Source organism: Scyliorhinus torazame, chromosome 1 (genome assembly GCF_047496885.1).
Source record: "Scyliorhinus torazame isolate Kashiwa2021f chromosome 1, sScyTor2.1, whole genome shotgun sequence".
Taxonomy (NCBI): Eukaryota; Metazoa; Chordata; class Chondrichthyes; order Carcharhiniformes; family Scyliorhinidae; genus Scyliorhinus; species Scyliorhinus torazame.
In genome coordinates, this window is record NC_092707.1 from 257,241,738 (window position 1) to 257,268,272 (window position 26,535).

Here is a 26,535-nt window from a genome sequence, read left to right on the forward strand (position 1 = left end):
TCGCGCTCGCGCTCTCGCTCGGTCTGGCTCGCGCTCGCGCTCTCGCTCGGTCTGGCTCGCGCTCTCGCTCTCGCTCGGTCTGGCTCGCGCTCTCGCTCTCGCTCGGTCTGGCTCGCGCTCTCGCTCTCGCTCGGTCTGGCTCGCGCTCTCGCTCTCGCTCGGTCTGGCTCTCGCTCTCGCTCGGTCTGGCTCGCGCTCTCGCTCGGTCTGGCTCGCGCTCTCGCTCGGTCTGGCTCGCGCTCTCGCTCGGTCTGGCTCGCGCTCTCGCTCGGTCTGGCTCGCGCTCTCGCTCGGTCTGGCTCGCGCTCTCGCTCGGTCTGGCTCGCGCTCTCGCTCGGTCTGGCTCGCGCTCTCGCTCTCGCTCGGTCTGGCTCGCGCTCTCGCTCTCGCTCGGTCTGGCTCGCGCTCTCGCTCTCGCTCGGTCTGGCTCGCGCTCTCGCTCTCGCTCGGTCTGGCTCGCGCTCTCGCTCTCGCTCGGTCTGGCTCGCGCTCTCGCTCGGTCTGGCTCGCGCTCTCGCTCTGGCTCTCGCTCGGTCTGGCTCGCGCTCTCGCTCTGGCTCTCGCTCGGTCTGGCTCGCGCTCTCGCTCTGGCTCTCGCTCGGTCTGGCTCGCGCTCTCACTCTGGCTCTCGCTCGGTCTGGCTCGCGCTCTCGCTCTGGCTCTCGGTCTGGCTCTGGCTCGGTCTGGCTCGCGCTCTCGCTCGCTCTGGCTCTGGCTCCGGCTCGGTCTGGCTCTGGCTCTCGCTCGCTCTGGCTCTGGCTCGGTCTGGCTCTGGCTCTCGCTCGCTCTGGCTCTCGCTCTCGCTCTGGCTCTCGGTCTGGCTCTCGCTCTCGGTCTGGCTCTCGCTCTTGGTCTGGCTCTCGCTCTCGGTCTGGCTCTCGCTCTCGGTCTGGCTCTCGCTCTCGGTCTGGCTCTCGCTCTCGCTCTCGGTCTGGCTCTCGCTCTCGGTCTGGCTCTCGCTCTCGGTCTGGCTCTCGCTCTCGCTCTGGCTCTCGGTCTGGCTCTCGCTCTCGGTCTGGCTCTCGCTCTCGGTCTGGCTCTGGCTCTGGCTCTCGGTCTGGCTCTCGCTCTCGGTCTGGCTCTCTGTCTGGCTCTCGCTCTCGCTCTGTCTGGCTCTCGCTCTCGCTCTGTCTGGCTCTCGCTCTCGCTCTGTCTGGCTCTCGCTCTCGCTCTGTCTGGCTCTCGCTCTCGCTCTGTCTGGCTCTCGCTCTCGCTCTGTCTGGCTCTCGCTCTCGCTCTGTCTGGCTCTCGCTCTCGCTCTGTCTGGCTCTCGCTCTCGCTCTGTCTGGCTCTCGCTCTCGCTCTGTCTGGCTCTCGCTCTCGCTCTGTCTGGCTCTCGCTCTCGCTCTGTCTGGCTCTCGCTCTCGCTCTGTCTGGCTCTCGCTCTCGCTCTGTCTGGCTCTCGCTCTCGCTCTGTCTGGCTCTCGCTCTCTCTTTCTGGCTGTCTGTCTGGCTCTCGCTTAGTCTCTCTCTCGCAGTTCACTTCGCTCTGCCAATCTCCCACCATTGCCCTGACCACGCCTGTTCTGATTCTCCCTCTGCCTCTGTGTTTGTCCCTCTTGCTCCCTTTTTTGTGCTGAGCCCCTCCCCCTTCCTGGGACTACTCTTGCTCCCCCTGCCCAACCCAGCCAATTACTGCCTTAACACTCTACTCTCCATAGCAGCGTGATGGAAGAGGGCATCAACAGTGCCATCAAGCAACGCTTATTCTTTTAAAAAAAAGTAAAACTTTTAGAGTATCCAATTCCTTTCTTCCAATTAAGGGGCCAATTCATGTACCCTACACATCCTTTTGGGTTGTGGGGGTGAGATCCACGCAGATACGGAGAATGTGCAAACTCCACACAGCCAGTGGCCCGGGGCCGATCCCGGGTCCTCAGAGCCGCGAGGTAGCAGAGCGGCACTTACTCAGCAATAACCTGCTCACGGACACTCAATTTGGGTTTTGCCAAGATCACTTAGCTCCTGACCTCAATACAGCTTGGTTCAAACATGGACAAAAGAGCTGAATGCCAGAGATGAAGTGATAGTGACTGCCCTTGACTTGAAGGCAGCATTTGACCGAGTATGGCATCAAGGAGCCCTAGCTAAACTGGAGTCAATGGGAATCGGAGAAAACTCTCCGCTGGTTGGAGTCATACCTGGCACAAAGGAAGATGGTCGTGGTGGCTGGAGGTCAATCATGTGCAGTGTCCTGGGCCGAACCATCTTCAGGTGCTTCATCAGTGACCTCCCTTCCATCATAAGGTCAGAAGTGGAGATGTTCGCAGATGACTGTACAATAGAACATAGAACAGTACAGGCCCTGTTCACCATTCGCATCTCTTCAGATAATGAAGCAGTCCATGTCCAAATGCAGCATGACCTGGAAAATATCCAGGCTTGAGCTGACAAGTGAAAGCTACATTCGCACCACACAAGTGTCGGGCAACGACCATCTCCTACAAGAGAGGATCTAACCATCGCCCCTTGACATTCAATGGCATTACCATTGTTGAATCCCCCACAATCAACATTCTGGGGGTTACCATTGATCAGAAACTCAACTGGACTAGCCATATTAATATTGTGGCAACCAGGGGAGATCAAAGGCCTATGCTGAATAACTCGCCACCTGACCCCCCTCCCCCTCCCCGCCCCAAAAGCCTGTCCATCATCTACAAGGCATGAGTTCGGGGTGTAAGGGAATACTCTCCACTTGCTTGGATGAGTGCAACTCCAACAACACTCAAGAAGCTCAACACCATCCAGGACAAAGCAGCCCGCTTGATTGCTGCTCCTTCCACAATCTTTCAAACCCTTTACCACCACCAAAGAGTGACTTCCGCGTGTACCATAACAAGATGCACTGCAGTAACTCACCAAGATTCCTTAGACAGCAACTTCCAAATCCACAACCACTACTATCTAGAAGGACGAGAGCAGCAGATTCCTGGGACCCCCGCCACCTGGAGGTTCCCCTCCAAGTCACTCATCACCCTGACTTGGAAATATATCATTGTCCCTTCACTGTTCGCTGAGGCAAAATCCTGGAACTCCCTTTCTAACAGCACAGGTTCTCACTTGCCACCACCTTCTGAGGGGCAACTAAGGATGGGCAATAAATGCTGGCATAACCAGTGACATTTCCATCCCATAAATTAATTTTTAGAAAAGCACGGTGCCACCCCCGGGAGCGCTCGCGCGGCCCCTGTGCCACCCCCGGGTGCGCTCTTGCGGCCCCTGTGCCTCCCCCGGGAGCGCTCTCGTGCCCCGGCCCGCCCCTGGGAGCGCTCTCATGGCACCATGCCGCCCCCACCGGGAGCGCTCTCACGGCCCCGTGCCACCCCCGAAGCGCTCCCGCGGCCCCGTGCCACCCCCGGGAGCGCTCCCGCGGCCCCGTGCCACCCCCGGGAGCGCTCCTGCGGCCCCGTGCCGCCCCCTGGAGCGCTCTCTAGGCCCCGCGCAGCCCCCCCGGGAGCGCTGTCGTGGCCCCGTGCCACCCCCGGGAGCGCTGTCGTGGCCCCGTGCCACCCCTGAGAGCGCTCTCACGGCCCCGTGCCGCCCCCCCGGGAGCGCTCTCGCGGCCCCGTGCCACCCCCGGGAGCACTCCCGCGGCCCCGTGCCACCCCCGGGAGCACTCCTGTGGCCCCATGCCGCCACCTGGAGCGCTCTCGTGACCCCGAGCAGCCCCCCCGGGAGTGCTCTCGTGGCCCCATGCCGCCACCTGGAGCGCTCTCGTGGCCCCGCGCAGCCCCCCCCCCCCCCCGGGAGCGCTCTCGTGGCCCCGTGCCGCCCCCGGGAGCGCTCTCGTGGCCCCGTGCCGCCCCCGGGAGCGCTCTCGTGGCCCCGTGCCGCCCCCGGGAGCGCTCTCGTGGCCCCGTGCCGCCCCCGGGAGCGCTCTCGTGGCCCCGTGCCGCCCCCGGGAGCGCTCTCGTGGCCCCGTGCCGCCCCCGGGAGCGCTCTCGTGGCCCCGTGCCACCCCCGGGAGCGCTCTCGTGGCCCCGTGCCACCCCCGGAGCGCTCTCCTGGCCCCGTGCAGCCCCCCCGGAAGCGTCTGGCGGCCTCGCGCTGCCCCCCTGGGAGCGTTCCGGTGGCCCCGCGCCGCCTACCCGGGAGCGCTCTGGCGGCCCCCGCTGCCCCCATGGAGCGCTCCGGTGGCCCCACGCCGCCCCCCCGGGAGCGCTCTCCCTGCCCCGCGCCCCCCCCCCCCCCCCCCCCCCCCCCCAGGGAGCGCTCTCGCTGCCCCGCGCCGACCCCCCGGGAGCGCGTTCGCGGCCCCCGCGCCACCCCCCCTGGAGCGCTCTCGCGGCCCCTGTGCCACCCCCGGGTGCGCTCTCGTGGCCCCGTGCCACCCCCGGGAGCGCTCCTGCGGCCCCGTGCTGCCCCCTGGAGCGCTCTCTTGGCGCTCCATTTGCCACTGATCAGCCCATCTGACCAGCCCATCTAAATCCTCCTGTAATCCAAGGCTAGCCTCACTATTTACCACCCACCAATTTTCCTTTTTTTCAGTCAACTTCCTGATTAACTCTCCTATATTCAAGTTTAAATTATCACTAGGGCTCCAACACTGGTCCCTGCGGGACCCACTGGACACAGGCTTCCAGTCAGAAAAACACACATCAACCATCACCCTCTGCTTCCTGCCACTCAGCAAATTCTGGATCCAATTTGCCAAATTTCTTTGTTATAAAAACTTACCATTTTCAGGTCCTGAAATTGAGCAGCTTTTCTGGCCATTTATATAAAACTGAATTTTGTTTAATGGAATATTTGCACTCCAGCAAATCAACCAGGAACTGTTTGCTTCAGATTTGATGAGTGAAATGAATATTGCTGGTTCCAAAGCTCCACCTTCCTATTGGGATTTGAGGATTGTGGCTTGTGGCACTTGATGCAGCAAAACAACACATTCATACAAAACAGTTTCTTAAAAAATATCTTTTCCACCCCACGATTTCTACTTCAGTCTCGAATATTGGCCACCTCTGCCATCTGTTGTTAATATCCTCGTCTGTTTTTTGTTACCTCCAGACTTGACCATGCCAATGGTCTCATGGCTGGCTTTACCTCCTTCCACTTGCATAAGCTTCAACTTATGTATCAACTTCACTCTGTCCTAGCATGTGCTATTCTCCCATCATCCTTGTGTGTTCCTAGCCCATTTGGCTCCTAGCCCAGCAATGCCTTGGTTTTAAGCTTTTCTTGTGTCCGATCCCTCCATGGTCTTGCCCCTGCCTGTTTCGATAGCCTCCGCTGGAACCAGAACATCTCGGAACTCAGCATTTCTCCACATGTGGTCTCTTGCCCATCCCAAATTTCCATCGCCCCACAGTTGGTAACAGTGCCTTCAGCTGTCTCAGCCCTGAAATCAAGGAATCCCTCGCTAAACCAATCCCCCCCTCTCCTTTCAGATGCTCCTTAAAACCTATCTCTTTGACCAATCCTTTAATTACCTATCCTAATAGCTTCCTATGTGACTTGGTGCCAGATGTTGTTGGGTTATGTTTCTGTAAAACTCCTTGGGATATTTTTGGAGGTGCTTTATAAATGAGAGTAGTTGAAGCCAATAAACCTACCTGCTGTATAGTACTGAGCACCCAACCTACTGACATAAATGTGGTTAGAAATGTTCACAGCACTTCCGGTTGCGGCAATGCGGAGCTAAGCCGCACATTTCGGCAGCTCCTGCTATCACGGACTTTTGGGCTCACCAGAGGAGCCCCAATGGAAATTTTTTGATTGAATCCCGTGTGGGAAGGTGAAGTAAGGTCCCCCTTGCGTTGTATGTCAGGGATTAGCGGTGGAGCGTCGGAGAAAAAGGCATTGGAGCAGCGGCAAAAATGAGAGTGAAAAAACAAGATGGCGGAGGGCGGAGATCGAGCAGCATGGGGGCCGGACCAGCTGGAATTCCTCGGGCGCTGTGTGGAGGAGCTTAAAAAGGAGGTGCTGGCGCCAATGCTGTTAGCGATCGAGGGGCTGAAGGAGACCCAGAAGGCACAGGCGGTGGAGCTCCGTGAGGTGAGGGATAAAAATAATGAGAACGAGGACGAGATTCTGGGCCTGGCGGTAAGGATGGAGGCGCACGAGGCGGTGCACAGGAGGTGGGCCGAGAGACTCGAGGTCCTGGAGAACAGGTCGAGGAGGAAGAATCTCCGGATTCTGGGTCTCCCCGAAGGAGTGGAGGGAGCTGATGCCGGGGCGTACGTGAGCACGATGCTCCATTCGCTGATGCGTGCAGAGGTCTCTCCGAGCCCCCTGGAGCTGGAAGGAACTCACCGGGTCCTGGCGAGGAGACCCAGGGCTGATGAGCCGTCAAGGGCGATAGTGGGAAGGTTCCATCGCTTCGCGGACAAAGAAAGTGTCCTGAGATGGGCCAAGAAAGTGCGGAGCAGTAGATGGGAGAATGCGGTGATCCGAGTCTACCAGGACTGGAGCGCGGAGGTGGCAAAGAGAGCTGGCTTCAACCGGGCCAAGGCGGTGCTGCAGAAAAAAAGAGTCTAGTTCGGAATGCTGCAGCCTGCGTGACTGAGGCTTGGACCTTTATCCAAACGGAAAAATTGGACTCTAACTGAGGGGCTGTGGTTGTGGGGGGGGATGTCGACTGTTTACGGGGTTGTAAATATGGGTAAAGAATGTTTCATGGGTGGGGCGATGGAGGGGGATGTGGGAAGAGTTCTTGTTTAAATTTTTTTTTCTGTTGTCGAGATAGTGGGAAATGTGGGCGTCGGTGCTGGAGGGAGGTGAGACTCTGGGATGGGGGAACTGGGATAAGGCCGCAGCAGGAGCTGCGCCACGGGGCGGGGCTGGCTCAGGAAAGCGTGGGCTTTTTCCCACGCTGGGGGGGGGGGGGGGGGGGGGGGGGGGGGGGATGGAGGAAGGTAAGGAGGAGGAGAGACTCCCACACGGTGGAGATCAACAGGAAGGCGGAGGAAGCTGGGGTCAGCAGAAGTCAGCTGACTCCCGGAAAGTAGTATGGGGGGAGCAAAAGAAACTAGATGCGGATCTGGGGGGGGGGGGGGGGGGACGACAATAGGGTTGCTGCTGCACTGGCCGAGGGGGAACTGAAAATGGAAGAGGTGGTCGGGGCGGTGGTTCGCCGTCGGGGGGGACTGGAGGGTGCGAGAGGCGCGGGCACGGGACTGGCCTAAGACAGGAGATGGCTAGTTGGGGGGGGGGGGGGGGGGGGGGGTAGCCCCCCAATTCGGCTGATCACGTGGAATGTGAGAGGCCTAAACGGGCCGGTTAAGAGGGCCCGAGTGTTCGCGCACCGAAAGGGACTGAAGGCAGACGTGGTCATGCTTCAGGAGACACATCTGAAGGTGGCAGATCAGATCAGGTTAAGGAAGGGATGGGTAGGACAGGTGTTCCATTCGGGGCTGGATGCGAAGAATAGAGGGGTGGCAATACTGGTGGGGAAGCGGGTGTCGTTTGAGGCCAAGAACATAGAAGCGGACAATGGAGGCCGATACGTGATGGTGAGCGGTAGGTTGCAGGGCATGGAGGTGGTATTGGTAAATGTATACGCCCCGAACTGGCACGATGCTGGATTCATGAAACGGATGTTGGGGCGTATTCCAGACTTGGAGGTAGGGAGCTTGATAATGGGTGGGGATTTCAACACGGTGTTGGACCCCGCATTAGATCGTTCCAGATCTAGGTCGGGGAAGAGGCCGGCGGGGGCCAAGGTGCTCGGGGGGTTTATGGATCAGATGGGGGAGTAGATCCATGGAGATCTGCCAGGCCTTTGGCCAGAGAATTTTCTTTTTTCTCCCATGTACATAAGGCCTACACCCGGATAGATTTTTTTTGTTTTGGGCAGGGCATTGATCCCGAAAGTGGAGGGAACGGAGTATTCGGCCATAGCCATTTCAGACCACACCCCGCATTGGGTGGAGCTAGAGCTGGGGGAGGAGAGGGACCAACGCCCGTTGTGGAGGTTGGATGTGGGACTGCTGGCAGACGAGGAAGTGTGCGGGAGGGTGCGGGGTGCATCGAAAGGTATCTGGAGGCCAACGACAACGGGGAGGTGCAGGTGGGAGTAGTATGGGAGGCGCTGATGGCAGTGGTCAGGGGAGAGTTAACCTCCATCAGGGCTCATGGGATGAAGAGAGAGGGCAGGGAAAGGGAGAGGTTAGTGGGGGAGATTTTAAGGGTGGACAGGAGATATGCAGAGGCTCCTGATGAGGGACTACTCCGGGAGAAACAAAGTCTCCAGACGGAGTTCGACCTGTTGACCACAGGGAAGGCAGAGGCACAGTGGAGGAAGGCACAGGGGGCGATATATGAATATGGGGAAAAGGCGAGTCGGATGCTGGCACATCAGCTCCGTAAGAGGATGGCAGCGAGGGAAATAGGTGGAGTCAAGGATGGCAGGGGAACTACTGTGCGGAGTGCGGTAAAAGTGAATGAGGCATTCCAGGTCTTTTACGAGGAGCTGTATAGGTCCCAGCCCCCAGGGGGAAAAGAAGGGATGCGACAATTCTTGGACCAACTGAGGTTCCCGAGGGTGGAGGAGCAGGAGGTGACTGGTTTGGGGGCGCCCATTGGGGTGGAGGAGCTGGTTAAAGGACTGGGGAGCATGCAGGCGGGGAAGGCCCCGGGGCCGGATGGGTTCCCAGTGGAGGTTTATAGGAAGTATGTAGACCTGTTAGCCCCGTTGCTGGTAAGGACCTTCAATGAAGCAAGGGAGGGGGGGGGGGGCTCTGCCCCCGACAATGTCGGAGGCGACAATCTCTTTGACCTTGAAGCGGGATAAAGACCCACTGCAATGCGGGTCGTATAGACCGATCTCGCTCCTCAACGTAGATGCTAAGTTGCTGGCAAAAATATTGGCTACGAGGATTGAGGACTGTGTCCCGGGGGTGATTCACGAGGACCAGACGGGATTCGTAAAGGGTAGGCAGCTAAATACCAATGTGCGAAGGCTCCTAAATGTGATAATGATGCCAGCGGTGGAGGGAGAGGCAGAGATTGTGGCAGCCATGGACGCGGAGAAGGCCTTTGAGTGAGTAGAGTGGGAGTATCTCTGGGAAGTGTTGAGGAGGTTTGGGTTCGGGGGAGGGTTTATTAGTTGGGTTAAGCTCCTGTACAGAGCCCCGGTGGCGAGTGTGGTCACGAACTGGCGGAGGTTGGAGTGTTTCCGGCTGTATCGAGGGACGAGGCAGGGGTGCCCCCTGTCCCCTCTGCTGTTTGCATTACCAATTGAACCTTTGGCCATGGCATTAATGGTGTCGGGGAAATGGAAGGGGGTGGTCCGAGGGGGAGAGGACCATAGAGTGTCGCTGTACGCAGACGACTTGTTGCTGTATGTGGCGGATCCAATAGAGGGGATGGTTGAGCTCATGCAGATCCTAAGGGAGTTTGGAGACTTCTCGGGCTATAAGCTCAATGTGGGAAAGAGTGAGCTCTTTGTGATCCATCCGGGGGACCAGGGAAGAGGGATAGACGACCTACCGTTGAGGAGTGCGGAAAGGAGCTTTCGATACTTGGGGATTCAGGTAGTTTGGAGCTGGGGGGCACTGCACAAACTTAATTTGATGCGGCTGGTGGAACAGATGGAGGAGGACTTTAAAAGGTGGGACATGGTGCCACTCTCGCTGGCGGGCAGGGTACAGTCGATCAAAATGGTGGTTCTCCCGAGGTTTCTTTTTGTACTCCAATGCCTCCCAATTGTGATTACCAAGGCCTTTTTTAAGAGGGTAAGCAGGAGCATTACGGGATTTGTGTGGGCGAGCAAGACCCCAAGAGTAAGGAGGGAGTTCCTGGAGCGTAGCAGAGATAGAGGAGGGTTGGCGTTGCTGAATCTGGGTGGCTACTACTGAAATTAAATGAAATGAATCGCTTATTGTCACAAGTGGCAGCCAACGTGGCGATGATCTGTAAGTGGGTGATGGAGGGAGAGGGGGCGGCGTGGAAGAGGTTGGAGATGGCGTCCTGCAAAGGAACGAGCCTGGGGGCGCTGGTGACGGCACTGCTACCGCTCTCGCCGACAAGGTACACCACGAGCCCGGTGGTGGCGGCAAAGTTAAAGATCTGGGGGCAGTGGAGACGACATAGGGGAGCGATGGGAGCCTTGGTGTGGTCCCCGATCAGGGATAACCATCGGTTTGTCCCAGGAAGGATGGACGGGGGGTTTCAGAGCTGGCACCGGGCAGGGATTAGAAGAATGGGGGACCTGTTCATCAACGGGACGTTTGCGAGCTTAGGGGCGCTGGAGGAGAAATTTGGACTACCTCCGGGAAATGCTTTCAAGTATATGCAAGTGAGGGCGTTTGTGAGGCGGCAGGTGAGGGAATTCCCGCTGCTCCAGGCACAGGGGATTCAAGACAGGGTGATTTTGGGGGTATGGGTCGAGGAGGGCAAGGTGTCGGCGATATACCAGGAGATGAAAGAAGAGGGGGAGGCTTTGGTAGAGGAGCTAAAAGGTAAATGGGAAGAGGAGCTGGGGGAGGAGATTGAGGAGGGGCTGTGGGCTGATGCCCTAAGTAGGGTTAATTAGAACATAGAACATTACAGCGCAGTAAAGGCCCTAAGGCCCTCGATGTGCCGACCTGTGAAACCACTCTCAAGCCCATCCACACTGTTCCCTTATTGTCCATATGTCTATCCAATGACCATTTGAATGTCCTTAGTGTTGGCGAGTCCACTACTGTTGCAGGCAGGGCATTCCACGCCCTTACTATTCTCTGAGTAAAGAACCTACCTCTGACATCTGTCATATCTATCTCCCCTCAATTTAAAGGTATGTCCCCTCGTGCTAGACATCACCATCCGAGGAAAAAGGCTCTCAATGTCCACCCTATCCAATCCTCTGATCATCTTGTATGCCTCAATTAAGTCACCTCTTAACCTTCTCTCTAACGAAAACAGCCTCAAGTCCCTCCTAAGATCTTCCCTCCATACCAGGCAACATTCTGGTAAATCTCCTCTGCACCCTTTCCAATGCTTCCACATCCTTCCTATAATGCGGCGACCAGAATTGCACGCAATACTCCAAATGCGGCCGCACCAGAGTGTTGTATAGCTGCAACATGACCTCATGGCTCCTAAACTCAATCCCTCGACAATAAAAGCTAGCACACCGTACGCCTTTCCTAACAACCCTCTCAATCTGGGTGGCAACTTTCAAGGATCTATGTAGATGGACACCGAGATCTCTCTGCTCATCCACACTGCCAAGAATCTTACCATTCGCCCAGTACTCAGTCTTCCTGTTATTCCTTCCAAAATGAATCACCTCACACTTTTCCCCATTAAACTCCATTTGCCACCTCTCAGCCCAGCGCTGCAGCTTATCTATGTCCCACTGTAACTTGTAACATCCTTCCGCACTGTCCACAACTCCACCGACTTAGTGTCATCTGCAAATTTACTCACCCATCCTTCTACATCTTCCTCCAGGTCATTTATAAAAATGACAAACAGCAGTGGCCCCAAAACAGATCCTTGTGGTACACCACTAGTAACTGGACTCCAGTCTGAACATTTCCCATCAACCACCACCCTTTGTCGTCTTCCAGCTAGCCAATTTCTGATCCAAACTGCTAAATCACCCTGAATCCCATGCCTCCGTATTTTCTGCAGTAGCCTACCATGGGGAACCTTATCAAACACTTTACTGAAATTCATATACACCACATCAACTGCTTTACCCTCATCCACCTGTTTGGTCACCTTCTCAAAAAACACTATAAGGTTTGTGAGGCACGACCTACCCTTCACAAAACCGTGTTGACTATCTTTAATCAAATTATTCCTTTCCAGATGATTTTACATCCCATCTCTTACAAACCTTGCCAAGATTTTTCCCACAACAGAAGAAAGGCTCACTGGTCTATAGTTACCGGGGTTATCTCTACTCTTCCTCGTGTGCCAGGCTTAGCCTGATACAGTTTAAGGTAGTTCACAGCGCATATGACGGGGGCGAGGCTGAGTAGGTTCTTTGGGGCGGAGGACTGTTGTGGGAGGTGCTCAGGAAGTCCGGCAAACCATGTCCATATGTTCTGGTCATGCCCGGCACTGGAGGAGTTCTGGAGGGGAGTTGCGGGAATAGTATCTAAGGTGTTGAAAGTCCGGGTCAAGCCAAGCTGGGGGCTAGCACTATTTGGAGTAGTGGACGAGCCAGGAGTGCAGGAGGCGAAAGAGGCCGGCATTCTGGCCTTTGTATCCCTAGTAGCCCGGCGTAGGATCTTGTTAATGTGGAAAGAGGCGAAGCCCCCAGCGTGGAGGCCTGGATAAATGATATGGCAGGGTTTATCAAGTTGGAGAGGATAAAGTTTGCCTTGAGGGGGTCTGCGCAGGGGTTCTACAGGCGGTGGCAACCGTTCCTAGACTATCCCGCGACTATCCCGCGGAGCGTTAGAGGAAGGTCGGACAGCAGCAGCAGCAACCCAGGGGGGAAGGGGGGCCTTTCTGGGGGGCATTTGAGCAAGAAAACACATGAATGATCCGGGAAACTGATTATGTACGGGAGGAATCCAATGTACAAAGCTTTGTATCATATTGACTAGCCATGTTCATGTCTTGCTATGCAAGCTTTCTTTCGTTTGTGTTACGGGGGTGGGGGGGGGGGGGGGGGGGGGGGGGGGTTGTTTTGTATGGTTGAAAATTCTGTTACAAATTCTTAATAAATATATTAAAAAAAAAAGAAATGTTCACAGCACAGACTGTTATTCAGACTGTGATTCCTTCCACAAATTCACACTATTCCCCAAAGGAAGGATGTGAAAATCCATAACCAGAACCACCTCAGTGTCAATTTAACCATGTGCCTCAAACATGTGTTTGTTTGTAGTAAGAAGCCTTACAACACCAGGTTAAAGTCCAACAGGTTTGTTTCAAACACTAGTTTCGGAGCGCTGCTCCTTCCTCAGGTGAGGAACGAGCAGTGCTCCGAAAGCTAATGTTTGAAACAAACCTGTTGGACTGTAACCTGGTGTTGTAAGACCTCTTACTGTGCTCACCCCAGTCCAACGCCGGCATCTCCACATCATGTGTTTCTTCAACTGAGCTATTGATTAAGCTCCTTTCATGATTGAGAACCGTGTTGCGACCAGGGGGTGTGAATCTGATTGGAACTTGAAAATCAAAGAATGAAGCAAACTGAGGAGTATTACGTACAGTCCTGGTCACCTCATTATAGGAAGGACGTGGAAGCTTTGGAACGGGTGCAGAGGAGATTTACCAGGATGTTGCCTGGTATGGAGGTAAAATCTTATGAGGAAAGGCTGATGGACTTGAGGTTGTTTTCGTTAGAGAGAAGAAGGTTAAGAGGAGACTTAATAGAGGCATACAAAATGATCAGGGGGTTAGATAGGGTGGACAGTGAGAGCCTTCTCCCGTGAATGAAATGGCTAGCACGAGGGGACATAGCCTTAAACTGAGGGGTAATAGATATAGGACAGAGGTCAGAGGTAGGTTCTTTACGCAAAGAGTGGTGAGGCCGTGGAATGCCCTACCTGCAACAGTAGTGAACTCGCCAACATTGAGGGCATTTAAAAGTTTATTGGATAAGCATATGGATGATAATGGCATAGTGTAGGTTAGATGGCTTTTGTTTTTTGACTTCCCATGTTGGTGCAACATCGTGGGCCGAAGGGCCTGTACTGCACTGTATCGTTCTATATGAGGACTGACTCTTGATGGGCTGCGGCAACTCTACCAACTGGTGTAATTTGGTCTCACTCCCAGGGGTGGTGCTAGAGTTTCATTTCTACTGATCCTGAGTCAGCCTCATGATATAAATCCACCCTGGTTTCTAGCCAGGAAGACCTCTACTTCTATTTGGCTCTCCAGCCACCTGGATAAAACCCAATTTAATATTTAACTTAACTGTCAGGTGTTAGATTTTGATGGTCAGAATAAGGAGGCTTCCTACGCCTTGAAAAACTAAAATTCTAAGTAGGGTAGAAATGCAACGGATTCACCAAACACTGAAAGGAGTGATAGTTAACACAAGTGCAAGCAAAGCACTGGGGTTCATTTACAATGGAATATTATCCGCTGTAGCTCAGTTGATAATACTGGCCCCCCTCAATCAGAAGGTTGTGAGTTCAGGTCTCCATGACATGAGCTCGCTAAATGTAAGTTGTTATCAAATGTGACCAAAGAGGCAAAAAAAAGCCACGTCCGCCTTCAAGCTCCTCTTTTTCTCTCTCTCTCTCCCTCCCCCTCTCTCCCCCCTGGCCCGTGCCCACCAAATCAGGTTTTAGAACCAACTGTACAACAATGCCACGTTGTGAAGTTTTGCATTCCATTTGGCTATTACAAGTCATGCATTTTGGGGGGGCTGGCATCAATCTTCCTTCTAATTTTCCTTTGTGTTTATTTAACTGCAAGGTACTTTTTGCGTGGTGCTGGCCGTGCAACTTAGATTTTTTTTTTGCTGGGAGATGTTGCACATAGTTTGCTGTCTTGGAATTAGAAGGAATGTTTGAAATGTCCACTGTAGATGGGTGTTAATGGCAGTACTATGTGTCACTGTTGGTTTTTTAATAGTACACTTTTTTTTCTCTCTTCTGCCCCTACTCCACAGGGAACCCCTGTGTTTGTGCACGCTGGACCTTTTGCGAATATTGCACATGGCAATTCTTCGGTTCTAGCTGACAAATTGGCACTGAAGCTTGTTGGCAAGAATGGGTTTGTGGGTAAGTAGACTGCTGTATCAGGATCTGTAGGGACATGAATGGATTAGGTGAGTGGGCAAAAGTGTGGTAGATAAAAGTTCAACATGGGAAAGTGTACGGTCATCCACTTTGGACCACCAAAGATGGATCCAGATTATTCTCTAAAAACTGCAGTAGAGCAGGAGGCTTTAGGGCTGCAAGTACATAAATCGCTGAAATCTAGTGGGGTAAGTACAAAAAATAATACTGTAATGAAGCGTTCGCTTTCATCTCAAGAGCGCTGCGATACAAAAGGATAGAAATGATGCTGTAGTTACATCAAACTCTCATTACATCACATCTGGAGTTGGCTTCCAGTCTCAGTATCACACCTCTGGAAGAATTTACTGACCTTGCTGAGGGTGCAGCGCAAATTCACTGGAATTATAGCACGGCTAAAAGGGTTATGTTATGAGGGTAGGTGGCATAGACTACACTTGTATTCCTTTGAGTATAGCATTAAGAGTTCATCTAAGATGATCAAACTCTTTGATAGTTTCTTTCCATCTGCCCCATTTCCTCGGGTGGGCAAGTTTGGAACAAGGTGGTATAATAACCGCAGAATTAGAGCTAGGCTGTTCAGGACTGATGTGAGGAAACATTTTTTCACACAAAGGGTAGTGGAAATCCAGAACTCTCAAAGGTAAAGGGGATGATGGAATCAAGGCAGATGGAGCTCAGATCAAGATTAGTTCTGCTCTAGTTTCCCCCCCCTAAACCACCTTCTAAAGGAAAATTAGTGATGGGCAACAAATACTAGTCTTGCTAGCAATGCCCACACCCTGCGACTGAAGAAATAAAAATAATATATATTTTTGTGTTCATTGTGTAAAAAGTATTACTGGACGCTGGAGAAAACCTGCCTGCTCTTCTTTCAATAATGCCATTGGATCTTTTGCATCCACCTTTGAGAGCAGAGTTTAGTGTCTCTTCCAAAAGATGGATTTATGTCCTCATTCACTCCTTTTAGAGTATTTATTTTAATTCATTCGTGGGACGAAGCAAGGCCAGTATTTATTGTCCATCCCTAATGTGCTCCTTGCACATGGCTTACCTTTATTGCAAGAGGAATCAAACATAGAAGTGAGGATGTTATACTTCAGTTATACAGGGTATTGGTGAGACCACAACTTAAATATTGTGTGCAAGTTTTGGTCTCCTTATTTAAGAAATGATGTAAATACATTGGATGCAGTCCAGAGGGGGTTAACTAGATTGATACTTTGACTGAGTGTGTTGTCTTATTAGGAAAGTTTTGATAGATGGTGTTTGTTACCACTTAAAACAAGTGGAGGCAGGTGGGGTGTGGTAATGAAGGTGACTTGATAGACGTATGTAAGATCCTGAACGATCTTGACGAGGTGAACATGGAAAGGATGTTTACCTCTTGATTTGATTTATTGTCACATGTACCGAAGTACAGTGAAAAGTATTTTTCTGCGGCTGAGGAATGTACACAGTACATACATAGTAGACCCAGGAATAATCAACAGGGAACATTGACAAATGGTACACCGACAAAACAGTGATTGGTTACAGTGCGGAACAAGGGGCCAAACAAAGCAAATACATGAGCAAGAGCAGCATAGGGCGTCGTGAATAGTGTTCTTACAGGGAACAGATCAGTCCGAGGGGGAGTCGTTGAGGAGTCTTGTAGCTGTGGGGAAGAAGCTGTTCCTATGTCTGGATGTGCGAGTCTTCAAACTTCTGTACCTTCTGCCTGATGGAAGGGTCTGGAAGAAGGGTGGGAGGGGTCTCTGATAATGCTGTCTGCCTTCCTGAGGCAGCGAGAGGTGTAGACAGAATCAATGTGGGGGTGGCAAGTTTGTGTGATATGTTGGGCTGAGTTCACCACAGTCTGCAGTTTCTTGCGATCTTGGACTGAGCAGTTGCCATACCAGGCTGTGATGCAGCCAAATAGGATGCTCTCTATCCCACATCTGTAGAAGTTTGTGAGAGTCGATGCAGACATGCCAAATTTCTTTAGCTTCTGCAGGAAGTAGAGACATTGTTGGACTTTCTTGACTGTTGCATCAACGTGAGTGGACCAGGACAGACTGTTGGTGATGGTGACCCGCAGGAACCTAAAGCTATCGACCATCTCCACTTCCGTTGATGCAGACGGGAAGTCGATAGTCAGTTCCTTGGTCTCTCCAACATTTTAGAGAGAGGTTGTTTTCGGTACACCATTCAACCAAGTGATTTATCTCCCTCCTGTAGTCTGATTCGTCGTTGTTTGAGATGCGGCCCACATCAATCGTATCATCCGCAATCTTAAGAGTTGGAGTTAAATGTTGCCACACAGTCATGGGTGTATAGGGAGTACAATAGAGGACTGAGCACACATCCTTGCGGGGCTCCGGTGTTGAGGACTATTGTGGAGGAGGTGCTGTTGCCTATCCTGACAGATTGCGGTCTGTTGGTGAGGAAGTCGAGGATCCAGCTGCACAGGGGGAGGTCAAGTCCAAGATTGTGGAGTTTGGTTATTAGTCTTGTTGGGATAATGATGTTGAAGGTGGAGCTGTAATCTATGAACAGCAGTCTTACATAGGTGTCCTTGTTGTTGAGGTGTTCGAGTGTTGATTGCAGAGCCAGTGACTTAGCGTCTGCTGTGGACCGGTTGCGGTGATAGGAAAACTGTAGTGCATCGAGACTGTCTGGGAGGCTGGCAGTGATCAGTCTCATGACTAGCCGCTTGAAGCATTTCATGATAACAGACGTTGGGGCCTCCGGTCGGTAGTCGTTGAGACAGGCTACCTTGTTCTTCTTTGTTACTGGTATTATGGCGGCCTTCTTGAAGGAGGTGGGGACCTCAAAGCAGAGGAGTGAGGTGGTGAAGATATCTGCGCAGGCTGAGTGCTCGCCCAGGGACTCCGCCAGGGCCCGTTGCTTTCCGCGGATTCACTTTCAAGAAGTCAGCTCTTACCTCTGAGGCTGTAATAGTGGGTATGGGTATGTCCAGGGCTGTTGGGGTGGGTAGCGCTGATACATTGGCTGACTGCTCAAAGCAGGCATAGAACTTGTTCAGATCATCGGGTAGGGATGCTCCAGCCCCAGATATTCCACCTGGCTTTATAGCCTGTGATCTTGTGTAGTCTGCGAAAGTCATAGTGGTTTAGTGTCGTTGGCCTGGGACTCTAGTTTGATGCGGTTCTGTCCTTTTGCATCCCTGATGGCTTTCCGTACAGGTATATAGACCAGGGTCGTCAGACTTGAACGCCTCCGTCCGGAACTTTAGCAGGGAGTGAATCTTTTTGTTGAGTCAGGGTTTCCGATTGGGGAATACCTGTATTGTTTGCTTCGGTACACAGTCCTTGGCACACTTACTGATGACGTCTGTGACGGTGGTTGCGTGCTCGTCCAAGTTAGCTGCTGCGGCCTTGAATATGGACCAATCCACAGTCTCCAAGCAGTCGCGGAGGATGTCCTCAGATTCCTCGGACCAGCACTGTACGGTTTTCTTGACTGGCTCAGCACGCTTGAGTTGCTGTTTGTAAGCTGGATGGAGCGGTAGGCTCCTTTGATGCTCGTGCAGCAGTGGTCCAGGGTGTTTGCACCTCTGGTGGAGCAGGAAATATGTTGATGGAGTTTGGGTTGAACCTTCCTGAGATTGCCCTGGTTGAATTGTGGGTGAATTGGGGCACTATTTTAAAATTAGGGGTTGCCCTTTCAAGACAGAGGGTGAGAAAGCTTTTCGGAGGGTTGGGCAAGTATGGAACATTCTGCCTCAGAGGTGTATATCGTAACTTGTGGGTTGATTCAGAAGATGTGGGCAGGGGTCTCAATGAGTACTTTGTCTCTATCTTCACTGAGGAGAGGAATGATTCCGACATTCTAGTTAAAGAGGAGGAGTATGAAATATTCGATACAATGAGCATAGTGAGAGAGGCAGTACTAGAGGGCCTGGCATCCTTGAAGGTGGATAAATAACCAGGACCAGATGGATTGTATCCCTGGCTGTTATAGGAAATCAGCGAGGAAAGATTTTCTGAGGAACATTTTTCAATCCTCACTAGATACAGGTTGAGGTACCAGAGGAGTGGCGGTCTGCGGATGTACCAATTTAAAAAACGTATGCAAGGGATCAACCAGAAAACGGTAGGTCGGTCAGTCTGACTTCAGTGTTGGGCAAATTATTGGAAACAATTTTGAGACAGGATAAACTGTCACTTAGAAAGGCATGGATTGATCAGCGATAGTAAACATGATTTTCTTAAGCGAAGATCATATCTTTCTAACTTAATAGAACTTTTTGAGGTAGTAACAAGGAGGGTTGATGAGGGTAGTGCAGTGGATGTTGCCTGCATGGATTTCAGTAAGGCGTTTGACAAGGTTCCACATTGCAGACTGATCAGAAAAGTGAGATCTGAAGGCTGGTGGCAAGAAACAAAGGTCAATTCAATTTCCAGTGGTGTTCCACAGGGCTCAAGAGTTGAGGCCCTTACTATTTGTTGTATACATATGTTAGTGATTTAGACTTGTGTGGTTGGCACGATTGGAAATATGAAAGTGACACAATTGACCGTGTAGTTGATAATGAAGACGATAGCTGTCAACTGCAGAATGAATTCAATCTGGAAAAGTGCGAAGTAATGCATTTGGGGAGGGCAAACAAAGCAAGGGAATACTCAATAAGCGGGGAGATATTGAGAGCGGTTGAGGAAGTGAGAGACCTTGGGAGTGCATGTTCACAGGTCCCTGAAGGTGGCTGGACAGGTGGTCAAGAAAGCTTATGGAATGACTTCCTTTATTGGGTGAGGTATTGAATACAAAAGCAGGGATATAATAGTGGAACTATATAAAATGCTGGTTAGGCCACAGCTGGAGTTTGTGTACATTTCTGGTCACTACACTATAGGGAGGACAAAAAAGGACGAGTTGCAGAGGAGATTTACAAGCATGTTGCCAGGGCTCAAATTCATAAATTAGATAGACTACGGTTGTTTCCTTCAGAATAAAGGAGGCTATGGGTGACCTAATTGAGGTATGCAAGATTATGAGGGGCCAAGACAGGAAAGACTTGTTATCCTAGCTGAGGGGTCAATTATTAGGGGGCATAGATTCTTTCTGCACAGTAACTTTTCTTCCAAGACAGTGGAAGCAGGGTTGTTGAATATTTTTAAGCTGGGACTACATATTTTATTAAGGCATATATAATTTTAACAATTTCCAAAAGGAAAAAACAACTGAACAAACAACACCCACCCAACCAACAAGCAAACCCAGCCAACGTGGCTCGCATACAGTTCCCCTCGGTTGCCACCTCCGGGCGAACCCTAGCATCGATCCTCTCCGAGCGAACTTGATATCTTCTCAAGCCTGAGAAACCCGGCCATGTCATTGACCCATACCCCCGATTTTGGGGGTTACGAGTCTCTCCACGCCAAAACGATCCGGGCTACCAGGGAGGCAAAGGCCAACACCTCTCGCCCTCTCACCCCTGGACTCCCGGGTCTTCTGACACACCCAAAATCGCCGCCTCTGGACTCTGAACCACCCTTGCCTTCAATACCGTTGACATGACATCGGCAAATCCCTGTCAAAACCTCCTAAGCCTCGGACATGCCCAAAACATGTGGATATGATTTGTAGGCCCTCCCGCACACCACCCACACCTATCCTCCACCCCTTCAAAGAACCTGCTCATATGGGCAACAGTCAGATGAGGCAGCTCCCACACCGACCCCTCCCCCACTACCCACTTCCTGACCAATGCTATGTTTGGCGCCTAGTAATAGTTCCTGAAAATCGGCAGGGCCAGCCCCCCACCCCCCCTGTCAATCCTTTGACACTCTCAGCGCCATCGCCAGTGGTTCTGTGGCCAAGGCAAACCACAATGGGGAGAGTGGACATCCCTGCCTCGTCCCCCGGTGCAGTCTAAAATAATCCGAGCTAACTCGGTTTGTCCGCACGCTCGCTACCGGTGCCTGGTACAGCAACCGGACCCAGTTCACAAAACCCTACCCAAACCGCCCCAGGACCTCCCACAAATACTCCCACTCAACCCAATCAAAAGCCTGCTCCGCATCCATGGCGACCACCACCCTTCCCTCGGAGGGCATCATAATCACATTTAGCAGCCTTCTAATATGCTAAGTGCCCCCCCCCTTCACAAACACCGCCTGGTCGTCCTCTATCACCCCTGACACACACACCTCCATTCTCGAGGCCAAGTTTGGCATCTACATTTATAAGGGAGATTGGCCTGTACGATCCGCATTGTTCCGGGTCCTTGTCCCGATTCAGGATGAGAGAAATCGAGGCCTGTGACATCGTCGGGGGGAGTACCCCTCGCTCCCTAGCCTCATTAAATGCCCTTACCAGCAAGGGCCCCAGCACTCCTGAAAATTGCTTATAAAACTCCACTGGATATCCTTCTGAGCCTGGGGCCTTGCCCGACTGCATCGTCTCCAGCCCCTCCACCACAACCCAAATGGGCCCCCCTGGCCCTCCACCAGCTCTTCCTCCACCCTCGGAAACTCCAATTCCTCCAAAACCACCTCATTCCCTCCACCCCAGCTGGGGGTTCTGACCTGCTGTAAAAGTCCCTAAACACCACCCCCACCGGGTCCAAGATGGTATCTCTCCCTTGCCGCTTCCCGTTTCCTTAGCTGGTGTGCTAGTATCCTGCTAGCCTTCTCCCCATATTCATACACTGCTGCTCTCGCCTTTCTCAACTGCCCCACCGCTTTCCCTGTAGATAGCAACCCAAACTCCATCTGCAGCTTCTGCCGCTCCTTCAACAACCCTGCCTCCGAGTACCTCCTGTCTACCTAGAGATTCTCGTTCACTAACCTATCCATCTCCTCCTGCTCTGCCTTCTCCCTGTGTGCTCGTATTGAAATAAACTCCCCTCTCAACTCTGCTGTTAATGCCTCCCATACCGTAGCTGCCAAAACCTCCCCTGTATTTATCTCCACATACCTCCGAATGGCCTCCATCACACGCACGCACACCTCTTCTGCTAAAAGCCCTATATCTAACCTACAGTGTGGGCGCTAGCCCCCCCCCCCCCCCCCCCCCCCCCTACTCACCTACAAGTCCACCCAGTGCAGGGGCATAATCCGACACTACTATCGCCGAGTACTCAACTTCCACCACCCCTGCCAACAACGTCCTGTCCATAATGAAAAAGTCAATTCAGGAGTACACTTTGTGTACGTGGGAAAAAAATGAATACTCTTTCATTCTCTGCCGCCCAAACCTCCATGGATCTCTCTTTCTCCTCCTCCTCCCCCCCCCCCCCCCCCAAATACCCCATCTGTTCCATAAACCCCTTTAGTTCCTTTGCATACTGCCGACACCATCCCTGTCATCGAACTCGACCAATCCAGCCTTGGATCTATAACCGTATTAAAGTCCGCTCCCCCATAATCAGCCGATGTGAGTCCAGAATCGGCATCTTCTCCAATACCTGCCTCATGAACTCTGCATCGTCCCAATTCGGTACATAAATGTTCACCAGAACCACCGGCATCCCCTCCGACTTTCTGCTCACCATAACGTACAACCCCCCCCCAGTCCGCCACTACATTTTCCACTTCGAACGCCACCCGCTTATTAATCAGAATCCCACCCCCTTGTTTTATAATCGATCCCTGAATGGAATGCCTGCCCTACCCAACCCTTCCTCAGCCTAGTCTGATCCTCCACCACCCTCGGGTGTGTCCCCTGTATCATTGCCACGTCCATCTTTAAGCTTTTCAAATGTGCAAACACACGGGCCCTCTTGACTGGCCCATTCAGCCCCCTCACATTCCATGTGATCAGCCTGGTGAGGGGGCTCTCCCGTTCCGATCAACCAAAGCCCTTCTGGGCCAGCCTCCAGCCCGCGTCCTGCACAACCTCAGGCCCGCCCTTGGGCACCCACCATCATCGACCCTCAACATGTCATCCTTCAGCAACCACTCCCCTGTCAGCAGACTTCTACCACTCCTCCTCCCTCCCCCCTCCCCCCCACCCCATAACAAAATATCAATCCCAACCCCCATCAACGCACACTTACCACCTCCCACTGCGCTTCCGTAAGCTAGTCCTCCCAGCCTGGTAGCCCCCGCCCATGGCACCTAGCATCCTAACCCCCCGCTCAACCATCGTCCCAGTGCAAACTTTCCAATCCTTGCCAAACACAAAGAAAAGAGCAACCCACCATCCCGCATCAAGAACGAAACAAAACCCAAAACCGAGCAACGGCCCCAAATACAGTGCAAAAGTGAATAAAACAAATAAGAAGAAAACCAAAATACAAAATAGCAACATCTCCTCCAGAGTTCAATGTCCTCCTTCTCCTGCAGTCCATTGTCTCTAACAAACTCCATCGCCTCCTCTGGCGACCTAAAGTAGAGTTCCTGGCCTTCATACATTACCCACAAACGCGCTGGGTATAACATGCCAAACTTCACCCCCTTCTTGAAGAGGGCCGACTTCACCTTATTGAAGTTTGCCCTCCTTTTGGCCAGCTCTGCACCCAGGTCCTGATGGGAAGGCAGCGAGCAGCGCACCCAAGTACAGTGCGTCCAAGTACAGCGCCTTGTCTGCCTGGCCCACCTTAAAATCCGTTCCTTATCCAGGAACCGATGCAGGCGCATTGCCTTCGGCGGCTCGTTCCTTTGCGGCTTCCTCGTGTGCCCAGCCCACCTCCAATGGCTGAGCAAATGCTCCTTCACCCAGCAGTTTCTAGAACATCTGCGCCACATGTGCACCGGCGTTCGCTCCAACACTGTCCTCCAGCAGGCCGACGATCCTTTTTTTTCTGAGAATATGTTTATTCAGAATGTCTTAAACAAAATTTTCAACCATACAAACAAACCGCGCCCCCCCCCACCACCCTGTAACAAAAAAAAAAAGAAAGCTCGCATAGCAAGACATGAACATGGCAAGTCAATATGGTACAGAACTTTGTACGTTGGATTCCTCCCGTACATGTCATTTTCCGGATCATTCATGTGTTTTCTTGCTCAAATGCCCCCCAGGAAAAAAAAAAAGCCGCCCCCCCCCCCCCCAACCACACGAAAGATATCTCTTTCTCTCTTCCCCCCCCCCCCCCCCCCCCGGTTGCTGTTGCTGCTGTTCGACCGTCATCTAACGCTCCGCGACATAGTCTAGGAACGGTTGCCACCGCCTGTAGAACCCTCTCAAGGCAAACTTTATCCTCTCCAACTTGATAAACCCTGCCATATCATTTATCCAGGCCTCCACGCTGGGGGGCTTCGCCTCTTTCCACATTAACAAGATCCTTCGCCGGGCTACTTGGGACGCAAAGGCCACAATGCCGGCCTCTTTCGCCTCCTGCACTCCTGGCTCGTTCACTACTCCAAATAGTGCTAGTCCCCAGCTTGGCTTGACCCGGACTTTCACCACCTTAGATACTGTTCCCGCAACTCCCCTCCAGAACCCCTCTAGTGCCGGGCATGACCAAAACATATGGACATGGTTTGCCGGACTTACTGAGCACCTCCCACATCTGTCCTCCATCCCAAAGAACCTACTCAGCCTCGCCCCCGTCATATGCGCTCTGTGAACTACCTTAAACCATCAGGCTAAGCCTAGCACACGAAGAAGAGGAATTAACCCTACTTAGGGCATCAGCCCACAGCCCCTCCTCAATCTCCTCCCCCAGCTCCTCTTCCCATTTACCTTTCAGCTCCTCTACCAAAGCCTCCCCCTCTTCTTTCATCTCCTGGTATATCGCCGGCACCTTGCCCTCCCCGACCCATACGCCCAAAATCACCCTGTCTTGAATCCCCTGTGCCGGGAGCAGCGGGAATTCCCTCACCTGCCGCCTCACAAACGCCCTCACTTGCATGTACCTGAAGGCGTTTCCCGGGTGTAGTCCAAATTTCTCCTCCAGCGCCCCTAAGCTCGCAAATGTCCCATCGATGAACAGATCCCCCATTCTTCTAATCCCTCCCCGATGCCAGCTCTGAAACCCCCCGTCCATCCTTCCTGGGACAAACCGATGGTTATCCCTGATCGGGGACCACACCGAGGCTCCCATTGCTCCCCTATGTTGTCTCCACTGCCCCCAGATCTTTAGCGTTGCCGCCACCACCGGGCTCGTGGTGTACCTTGTCGGTGAGAGCGGCAGCGGTGCCGTCACCAGCGCCCCCAGGCTCGTTCCTTTGCAGGACGCCTTCTCCAACCTCTTCCACGCCGCCCCCTCTCCCTCCATCATCCACTTACGGATCATCGCCACGTTGGCTGCCCAGTAGTAGCCACCCAAATTCGGCAACCCTCTATCTCTACTGCGCTCCAGGAACTCCCTCCTTACCCTCGGGGTCTTGCTCACCCACACAAATCCCATGATGCTCCTGCTTACCCTCTTAAAGAAGGCCTTCGTAATCACAATTGGGAGGCATTGGAATACAAAAAGAAACCTCGGGAGGACCACCATTTTAACCGACTGTACCCTACCCGCCAGCGAGAGTGGCAACGTGTCCCACCTTTTAAATTCCTCCTCCATCTGTTCCACCAGCCGCTTAAAATTAAGCTTGTGCAGTGCCCCCCAGCTCCTAGCTACCTGAATCCCCAAGTATCGAAAGCTCCTTTCCGCCCTCCTCAACGGTAGGTCGTCTATCCCTCTTCCCTGATCCCCCGGCTGCACCACAAAGAGCTCACTCTTTCCCACATTGAGCTTATAGCCCGAGAAATCTCCAAACTCCCTTAGGATCTGCATGACCTCAACCATCCCCTCTACTGGATCCGCCACATACAGCAACAAGTCGTCTGCGTACAGCGACACTCGATGTTCCTCTCCCCCTCGGACCACCCCCTTCCATTTCCCCGACTCCCTTAACGCCACGGCCAAAGGTTCAATTGGTAATGCAGACTGCAGAGGGGACAGGGGGCTCGTCCCTCGATACAGCCGTAAATACTCCGACCTCCGCCGGTTCGTGACCACACTCGCCACCGGGGCTCTATACAGGAGCTTAACCCAACTAATAAACCTTCCCCCGAACCCAAACCTCCTCAACAGTTTCCAGAGATACTCTCACTCTACTCGGTCAAAGGCCTTCTCCGCGTCCATGGCTGCTACTATCTCCGCCTCTCCCTCCCCCGATGGCATCATTATCACACTTAGGAGCCTTCGCACATTGGTGTTTAGCTGCCTACCCTTTACGAATCCCGTCTGGTCCTCGTGAATCACCCCCGGGACACAGTCCTCAATCCTCGTAGCCAACATTTTTGCCAACAGCTTAGCATCTACGATGAGGAGCGAGATCGGTCTATACGACCCGCATTGCAGTGGGTCCTTCTCCCGCTTCAAGATCAAAGAGATCGTCGCCTCCGACATTGTCGGGGGCAGGGTCCCCCCCATCTTGCTTCATTGAAGGTCCTTACCAGCAACAGGGCTAACAGGTCTACATACTTCCTATTAAACTCCACCGGGAACCCATCTGGCCCCGGGTCCTTCCCTGCCTGCATACTCCCCAGTCCTTTAACCAGCTCCTCCACCCCAATTGGTGCCCCCAAACCAGCCACCACCTGCTCCTCCACCCTCGGGAACCTCAGTTGGTCCATGAATCGTCGCATCCCCCTGGGGGCTGGGACCTATACAGCTCCTCGTAAAAGGCCTTGAATGCCTCATTAACTTTCACCGCACTCCGCACTGTAGTTCCCCTGCCATCCTTGACTCCACCTATTTCCCTCGCTACCATCTTACGGAGCTGATGTGCCAGCATCCGACTCGCCTTCTCCCCATATTCATATATCGCCCCCTGTGCCTTCCTCCACTGTGCCTTGTTGCTCTTTTTAGCCTTAGTTTTATTACCTCTGATTATGTCACCTTTGCTCACGAGTCGCCAGGTATCTTTCTGATACCGACACGTGGTTCAAGCTCGAGTTATGATTAATAAATCAGCACACCGCTTAGTAAGATTGAAATCAACGG

General features: G+C 52.9%; 1 protein-coding gene across 1 annotated transcript in view; it reads left to right on the plus strand.

The window, feature by feature from the left end:
* Positions 1-26,535, plus strand: part of mthfd1l (methylenetetrahydrofolate dehydrogenase (NADP+ dependent) 1 like) — a 316,218-nt gene that overhangs the window by 135,501 nt on the left and 154,182 nt on the right. The window contains exon 20 of the mRNA XM_072504179.1: positions 14,516-14,627. Coding sequence (XP_072360280.1) covers positions 14,516-14,627 — 112 coding nt within the window. The remainder of the gene's footprint in view (positions 1-14,515; positions 14,628-26,535) is intronic.